Source organism: Dermacentor variabilis, chromosome 3 (genome assembly GCF_050947875.1).
Source record: "Dermacentor variabilis isolate Ectoservices chromosome 3, ASM5094787v1, whole genome shotgun sequence".
In the NCBI taxonomy this organism is placed as follows: domain Eukaryota; kingdom Metazoa; phylum Arthropoda; class Arachnida; order Ixodida; family Ixodidae; genus Dermacentor; species Dermacentor variabilis.
The window spans coordinates 136,353,133-136,362,180 of NC_134570.1; the positions used below are offsets into that span (position 1 = coordinate 136,353,133).

Genomic DNA, 9,048 nt, shown 5'->3' on the forward strand with positions numbered 1-9,048 from the left:
GCACAGTCGTGTGAATCGTTCCCTGAAAGCGATCTGTAATGTCGACAAACAGTGCTGACTGCTGATAGCTTCGCGCGCTGTTTTCACCGCTTACTTAGCGTCGAGGAAAGACACGTGGACCCGCATCTTGAAAGCGATCTGCGAAAGTGGCTGAGGGTGGCGTGTGCTGAGTGGCTGTTAGCGCTATGTTGTCGTCGTTTCGTTGGCGGTGATGCGAGAGGCAGCACGAATGTGAATTCTCTCGCTGCAGCGAGCGCTATCTCGAAAGCGGTCGCTTTATGGGACAGAGGGATGAACGGACGGTTTTCTCGTTGCGTAGGCATAAAAATGCTTACGCATTTTATAAAAAAATGAAATTCTCTACTTTCCCGTGCCAGCACCACGACATCATTACGAGACCGCGCGATATTGGGGGATTCTGGATTATTTTTGACCACCACGGGTTTTTACCGCGCAATTAATGTGCAATACACATGTGTTTTTTTTTTCTTTTCGGTTCGCGCCTTACGGAATCCGGACAGCGCAGCCGGGATTTGATCCCGCACCCTGAGGCTTTGCAGCGCAAGTAGGCTTGGCGAATCGAGAAAAGTTAATGCGAAAAGTAATGCAGGTGAACTTATTACCTATGCTTTATATATCTATACAGGCAACACTTAAATAAATGCGGAAATGATGCACGTTTAACATCGACAGGAAGCGAGTGTCACCGCATTCTTTTCATACAACCGGACAGTCTGTTGCCCATAATTGCTATGAGCGATGAGCAATAACGGCGAACTTACATGTTATACTAACACGTGCAGTTCTTTCCGCATTCTTTATGCGATGCTACAGTTTCGCAGCTTCTCATATCTGGTCAATGGGCCAAACACAGTGGGAAAAGAGGTAACGATTATTGGAGAATAAAGTTGCCACACATATAAAGACAGATTTTACTTCTGAACTTAACGCGCATCCCAAACGTCGTATAGCATGCGTTCTTGTATGAGGCAACTAATTGAGAGGCTAGAGCGTCCACAAGCGCTGGTGACACTGATTCCTGATAAATATTTTAGTCAAAGAAGATGGGTGCAAGGAAAATGTAACGGAAATATTTTCTTGGTTAGTTGTATCCACAGCCCTGAACGAGGCAATGAGAGAGCTGTACACACGGAAGGTACATTGTAGCAGCTAAAAGAATGTATTTTGAAGCTGGGGGCATGGCGGGCTTGAAGGGGTACGACGCACGTCCATAAAACAGAGTTAAATTGCACTGACCACAGCAACAATATGACGAACACAGAACACACAGAGGCAACGCGCTACCGACGAGGAGGTGAGATGGGGCGAGACTGCCGATCCTTTTAGCACGCGCGGCGCTTGCGTCGAGGAGTGGGGGGGGGGGGTGGGTAGGGCGAGGCATGGAATGACAGCATGATGAGGATGGCGGTGATGATGATGTTTATTGGCATCCCCTTTTAAACAGGACGGCGACAAAAAGACAGGACGCAATTCCTTTCTCCTCACCACTCTCTCACCAGAACGGAAACGGTTGTTGCGCCGACAGGTCCACACAAACACACTTCTGGTCCCTGCAACCCTGCACAAGCATTACCCGGACATTTCTCCAATGCAACAATGGCCACACTGTGATCGCACGGGAGATTTACTCCACACAATGCGGTCCTGTCAGCGCAACAACCGTTTCCGTTGCAGACGACAGATCCAGGGCCCGATTGGAAGCCCCCTGCACAGCTCGGATCCGACATGACCAGAAATGGCTCACGGACGGTATGCTGAGAGCAATGCATCGGCCAACGGAAGCCCCGGTATGGAGTGCCGGACGGTCGTATCTCATCAATAAGAATCGCTTCTGTCTCTCTCTCTCTCTCTCTCTCTCTCTCTCTCTCTCTCTCTCTCTCTCTATATATATATATATATATATATATATATATATATATATTTTCTCTCTCTCTCTCACTCAGCCAGCTTCAGCGAATCAGGTTATACTACATATATTGCAGTCAAGCATTCGGCCTTTCTTTTCTTGATCTTCTTTTTCATTAAATAATCTATCCCTAACAATCGCATGCGAGTTAAATAATTCAATTCCTCGCTTTAGTGCTCACTTGGGGTTTCTAAATTTGCTCTAATAAGTAAATGAAGTTTACAAGATTTCTTCAAAACGCGTTCTTGCCGAAGGAGAAGGTTGAGAGTGAAGACGACGCCGGGTCTAAGGAGTAAAACGGACATTCAGAGATAATTCATTGTGATAAGAAAGTTCTTTACTTATTCAGGATATCATCTTTGATGTTCCTGTGTGCATTTCATCACGAACCTGTGTGAATAATCATCAGTTTTGATAAAGCATCATTTAAATATTTATTTAAGCACGGCACCTTGAATAGAAAAAGGAACGGTCAAACGCATTGAAAACCAAGTGTTTCAGGCGCTTTCGCAAAGTTCAATGATTTAGTTTTATTTTTCCGTATCCCTGTACTCAAGTGAAAGCTCCACCGAGATTTTGTTCTGCCGAGGCATAACTGAATCCTGTTGCTGACGGCTTCCTTTAGAAGATGCAAGTTTGCAAAAATGTCAAATTTCGTTCGAGTTCGCTAGTTTAAGCCATAACCGATTGTAATTTTTGTACATGCGCCTAATGTGATCAAAAATACATTACGTTAAGAATACACTAAATCATGACACATATAACTTAGGCCCACTAATGAGCACATTAATAAGAACAGATGATATTAAACTGTTGCTCGTCATAGTGACGTAGAGGCTTACCGGGGAGACTGTGACCCAAGTGCGAGCCATCGTTCGCATACAGTTCACTGTTACTTCTCCAAAAGTAAGTGAGGCCTGAATACGAAAGCAAGAAAACAACAACAAAAAGTCACGTTCAGTACAAACCGCGCACTTATAAACAAGATAATTGTGCGCATTGCGCATTACGAACATTCTTGTTGTCTGCTCCGATGACGTAGCACACTCGCCATGCCGCGCAGAGCCTATCGGCTTCCTGTAATGAAAGTCTAATTACTTCACGGGAAGTCACAACTACAGAAATATTGCGCTGTAAGAGAGTGAAACGTGATTTTAATAGGGTGGACGTATTACGCGGCTTCAGCCGCGTGATGGTGAATATAGAAGGTGTCCCAGCTACGCAGCGACCTGAATAACGAAACTACAACATGTCACTCTACGAGAATAAGACCAAGAGTGCATGTTGTTTACAGCCCTGTTGGGTTACTTGAAGTGATATTTTATTCCCTGACGTTCAGATATATAATAAGAAATTAAACATCATTGTCTAACTTTATGCATCTTGTTATACTTGTCGAGATGTCAAATATACGGTTTTAGTAAGACACGTAAAAATGAGGTCTTTGCAGCTATGAGGGATTTCATTTTTTTTTACAAATATAGAAAGCTCGCAAATTATTTAAACAGATTACGAAGATAGAACGCACATGTTGCAATCTAGGCGACTTTTATCTAGGAAACTAGGCAATCTAGGAAACTTTGTGAAGCGGTTAATCGCAAGACGTAAGTTTGTGCATTTGATTCCTTCGCCTTTCGCGCAAAGGAAACTGGCACGCTCGCGCATGCTCTTCCACACCCGTGCTACTGAATGTGAGACACGTGGTGGTCTTCCGAAAGAGCTAATTGTATGGCACGATAAATGTATACGAGCGATGGCCTAGCAGCTACAAAATCGGTAAGTTGTGCTTGGGGATTGATATATATCCCGCCATTGGGAACCTAGTGTTTTTTTTTTGTTTAAGTGCGAGATACTCGACAAGACCGAAGTAGCACCCAGTAGTGCTAGGCAACCATGCTCGGGAAGGCCCTGCAAAGTGTTCGCAAAGAAAGCTTCGCTTTTATATATCGCGTGGCTCCGCAGCCACGCGCAAGGAATAGAAGTGCCGGCAAACAATTTTAGGAGGAAGCTGCTCATCCCAGGTTTCCCGTTCAGAACAGAGCATTTTCTTGTTCTCCCTACACAACAATCACCGGGAAAACGGGATAACCCGCGTGGTGTTATCGGCACTGCTCGGCCCAGTAGCAGATGAAGAGTTTGCCGTCTCACTGAGATTGTTTGATGGTCCTGCTATCCCACACGCATGGGCTCGCCGTCACAAGTCATTTTTCACATTGCGCGTACTTTCTCTTTTCGCCGAGAAAAATAAACATGACTTGTGCACCTTATTGCAATCACTTCATTTTTAAAGGGAAGCTTATCTTTGCCTCTTCCTTCAACTTTCACACTGCTATTGATGCTGCTGCTACTGTTGCTGCTGTCTTCCAGGTTGCGTGAGGGGCGGGGAGGGGGGTAGGTATAGAACGTGTGCAATATATACATACAGTAATGTATGCAATGTTATCTGGAATTCCCTGGCCGTCGAGACAAAGCCCACTGGAAGGTTGTAATTACGCGTGAGCCCCCCTCAAAGGCATTGCAGATGTTCCAGCGCTTACATTTGTAGGCACACGCAACAGCCAACGCAATATTTCTGGGAAATTAGCTAATGTGTCAGCGTAACGGCACATGTAAATCCACAGTCCTGTGTCCCACATCTTGCCAAATAAAACAAAAGGAATGCGCAGCCTTTCCCGCGGATGATGTGATTGGGATAAGCGGCTTATTTTGAGGAGGCGGGTAGGGCGTTGCTGGTGCCTCGTCGTCACGGCACCATTATGACAATTGGCCTCGTCGACATTAATACCGGTGTCGGTGCTATCAGAGTTGCCGGATTCAGGGAACGCACCATTGAATATCGCGCAAGAGAAAAGTACAGTGTACACCACCGATGTGAAACTGAGACACAATTTAAAAGCGTCGCGATGGAAAGCGCTTCTGTCGCGCCGTCAGAACTTACATCGTTGCTAGAGAAAGTCGCACATTTCTAACGCCACGACAGAAAGTGTGTCGTGGCGACCGAGCGTTCCTGTTTCAACGACAGAATTGCTGTCGCGATGGAATGTTGTTGTTTCTACTTCCGAACCCTTGTTCTCGCGACAGAACGTTTCTCTGGCGACTTCAGAACTCTTGGTCTTCACGACAGAATGTTTCTCTTGCGACGTCAGAATTTCTGTCGTAACGTCAGAAATGTCTGCCGCAACTACAGAAACGCCAGGAACTTCTGTCGGACACAGAAATTTCGGTAGTCACGACAGAAACCTCTGTTGCACTTTTCAACTAGGAACTATCTAGGCCACCATGCGGAAGCACCACGTTTTTATTAAAACATGTGTTGCGTAGAAGTATCTTTTCTTGTAGGACCCTCTGGTGATTCACAAGGACTCTACACCATGCCATTTGTGTAAACGTGCCATGTTAGTGCTACTAGAAGGACCTTTTTCCCAATAGGATGAGAGTTAGGCTAGCGTTGTGAAAATCGGTAACTTTATTGAGGTTCTGAATGAGCTCGCCGTTGACGCCAGAAAGCCAATCAGTGGTTGGTAATCATGAATGTAATGTAGGTTGCCGAGACCTGGATGATAGACATCCTTGGGCACTTGAACATTACAAAAGGTATGCTTTCCCCTTGTGAAAGTGTCCCAATTATGCCGGCAAATAAGCAAAGAAATTCAAAATCTGTCCGTAATGGCAAATAACTGGTTAAAATTTAGGTTTACTAACCTAGAACTAAAGCTGTGTGCATTGCTGTAGATATAGCTGCATTGATCAATTAAGCTTTCTCTGCGCATAATAGGCCCCGAAATATAAACAATAGGTACTGAAAGAGAACAGAACCTACGTACATGTATTATTGATGGCTTGACGTTTTGGCGGATGATATCGTTTTTGCATGAAAAGAACATCTCCGTTACAGTCCTGGTCGCCTTTGCCTTATCCAGTGGATCTGCGTCCGGCGGAAACGAGGAAACATTTCTTTGGCAGTTACAAAATTAATTATAGTTCAGAGCATGGAAGTAACCGTAAAAGTGATGCAATGACAAGTTTATTAAGGTTCACATAAGTACCTTGGTTAGTCCACATAAGCACGTCGTGGTGGTGAAGAAAAACGATAGAACACACAAGAAGGAACAATCGCCCCTTGAGTGGAGCCGTATTTTGAGATCTGTCATCGCAAAATGCCGCAGTATTTTGAAAGACCATGAAATCAACAGTTTCAGACACGACTATTATCAGGTAGGACTGCTGTCTGTTCCGATAACATTGGGGGTTTAGACAATCGAATTCCGCTTGATATGCACAAATTTTAAGTTCTTGTGCTGTCTCTCTGACTACAGCTCAACGGGCCTCACTTCTCACTAAATATATTACCAAGCATGGATTTGATTTTACCTTGCTGAAAGTTAAAGGGGTTTCTTCACAATATGCTCAGGTACATCTTTAATTTTGAGAATATTGAGCACATTCATAATTTCTAGCTTTGGTACTTACATGTTACTGACATAGGTTATCCTATTCTCGTCACATTTTCTTTCGAAGTTCATTAGATTTGCATTTTACAACTGTGTGACAAAAGTTCTTCGTTGTTTTCTCGTTGAACATGTAAAATATATACTCACTTAGGCCAGACCCACACCAACGGATCTTTTCAAAATCAAGAGCGCCAAGACTAAAACTCAACAGGCACATGCGCAGAAGATGTTTATATAGCCACATGCTTAATAATAAGGTTGTTGCTGATCCGCTGCTTGAGGCCCCTACTGCTTCAAATACGCCAGGAAACGCTTCCCACTGTTGAGCATTCGAAAAGACTGTTATATTGAATGCCGTGTGTTCTCAGCCGCTCTTCCTATACATGCCTTCGAAATGACAAATGATGTTTGTCTTCAGAGTAGCAGCGCTGAATAAGTCACCATTTTCCGATTTCGGTCCGCTGATGGCCATGCAGTTTTATTTCTTTTGACGTGAAACATCTTCAAAATTGGTCAGAGGTGTTCATTCGCTTTCCTTATTATATGGTATTTGTGAGATGTTGTCACCTTTAATTTGTGCAGGATACACGTTTTTTATAGGGATTTAAAGAAAATAATAAATCATCAAAAACTATTAAAATCATAACAACACAAATTACAGTCACATAAGTACACTAATGTCACGCTAAAGCTGAAAGTCAACTCATAAACACAGCAGACACATAGGTGCGTTAAAGTAAGCACAAAGGCAAGTCCCATAAGTAGACTAAAATCAGAGCACATAAGAAAGCACAGCTTCGAATCAAATGAAGGTTCATAAAATCAAGCATTCAATTTGCAAAAGTGGGCTAAAAAATTTAGAATGCGCTTATCACATTTAAACACTCAACTCAATAGTTTCCCAGAACACTGCCCGCTTCTAGAAGTACAGAGAGTGCCAGTAACGCTCCTCTTTTCAATGAGTATGTTGGCCAAGGACCTAAGATCTTCCTGAGGCTGAAGAACCTGCGATCTAGTGCCATTAAATCATGGGCTAAGCTCTATCTGTGTGTGTCGTGTCGGGGAAATTCTACCAGAACATACTGTACATCGTCATCCGCGTGGCCACAAGTGCATTCTAGACTATCAGCTCTTGAATTCTTCAGTAGAAAGTGCTTTACGTACGCGGTACCGAGCCGCAATTGGTGCATAAGAGTTTCAAGGGTTATTGTTGTATCTAATGGGGGAAGGGATTTGAAATTGAAGCATTGCCTCAATCTGAAATGAATCTGAAGATTTCGAGCTGTGATCAAACCATGTCGCTTTGCAACCATGGGCTGAGATCTGTCACAGTATGTCTCGCAGTTTGCCTCGCATTAAGGGAGACCATATCATCATCATCATCATCATCATCATCATCATCATCATCATCATCATCATCAGCCTGGTTATGCCCACTGCAGGGCAAAGGCCTCTCCCATACTTCTCCAACTACCCCGGTCATGTACTAATTGTTGCCATGTTGTCCCTGCAAGCTGCTTAATCTCATCCGCCCATCCAACTTTCTGCCGCCCTCTGCTACCTTTTTGTGCCAACCCAATCGCTTCAAGAGCCTGATTTCCTGCCTGGATCTATGTGAGTGTTATCGGCACTTCTTGACAGTTCCTTTAGCAACTCCGACGTCCCTTACGCGAGCCGCAGCCCTTTTTAGGGCTCTCGGCTGACCGTCTCGCTCCTGGGCCTAGCTCCGCCTAGCATGGGCGCAGGAACGGAGCGCGATGGCGCGCGCACCTGGCGCGAGATCCACAATAACCTCTCGAAACAGCGTCAGCATCCTTCGCCACCAGCATACCCCACACTGGCTCATAGGACTCAATCAAGAGCAGAACCGAAGCCCCCGCCGCTGCCGTGCAGCGATTATAAAATCATCCTAAGAGTTCGTGGGGGCCTCAACTGCGCTGGAATACATGCATGCATCCTCAGACAAGTCATCCTCAAGGCTGGAGGGCTCCCCATCACCGACCGCACCAGTTCTAAACAAATTCGTGTCAACACCATCAACAATACCGTTCTAATCAGCACACCAGACATGGGACGTGCAGATCTCTACCACAACATCCAGAGTCTGCAATTCAATGGTAACCCTTACGAAGTCGCCACCCATGTGGCCGATCCCATCGATGCCTGCAGAGGACGCATTCACTTGCCCCCAGATTACTCAGAAGATGACATCGCCTCAACCCTCCGCAGATGCAACCCAGCATTGATTATTGGGGGTGCACGACGCCTGGGCAATACTGAAACCGTCATGGTCATATTCCAAGGCGAAATCATCCCTTTCTACGTCAACTACGACGGCTGTTCACTTCGATGACGCCCCTTTAGGCAGAAGGTAGAAGCCTGCACCCGATGCCGTGGGATTGGTCATCGCCAGGACGTCTGCACTAATGCCACGGACACACTCTGCCCCAAGTGTGGAATGAAAGACGCACCCATGGAGCACGAATGTGACCCAATATGTGTTGTGTGCAACGGAAACCATTAAACCGGCTCCTCACTGTGCAAACAAAGGTTCAAACCGCGCCCTAAAAGTCCCAGGCACAAACAAGACACTTCACCCACCAACCGAACTCCCAGTCTCGACCGCACTCGCGACTCAAGCCGGCGAAGAAGTCGGAGCAAAAGCAAGGA

General features: G+C 45.3%; 1 protein-coding gene across 2 annotated transcripts in view; it reads right to left on the bottom strand.

Annotated features, from left to right (window-relative positions):
• LOC142574212 (uncharacterized) overlaps nucleotides 1-6,678 on the bottom strand; it is a 28,004-nt gene extending 21,326 nt beyond the window's left edge. For both annotated transcript variants that reach the window (XM_075683361.1, XM_075683360.1), the window contains exons 1-4: nucleotides 6,526-6,678; nucleotides 5,752-5,852; nucleotides 2,942-3,004; nucleotides 2,770-2,844 (exon numbers count right to left, since the gene is read on the bottom strand). In XM_075683361.1, coding sequence (XP_075539476.1) covers nucleotides 2,770-2,844; nucleotides 2,942-3,004; nucleotides 5,752-5,852; nucleotides 6,526-6,622 — 336 coding nt within the window. In that variant the 5' untranslated portion in view covers nucleotides 6,623-6,678. The remainder of the gene's footprint in view (nucleotides 1-2,769; nucleotides 2,845-2,941; nucleotides 3,005-5,751; nucleotides 5,853-6,525) is intronic.
• Nucleotides 6,679-9,048: the final 2,370 nt, after the last annotated feature.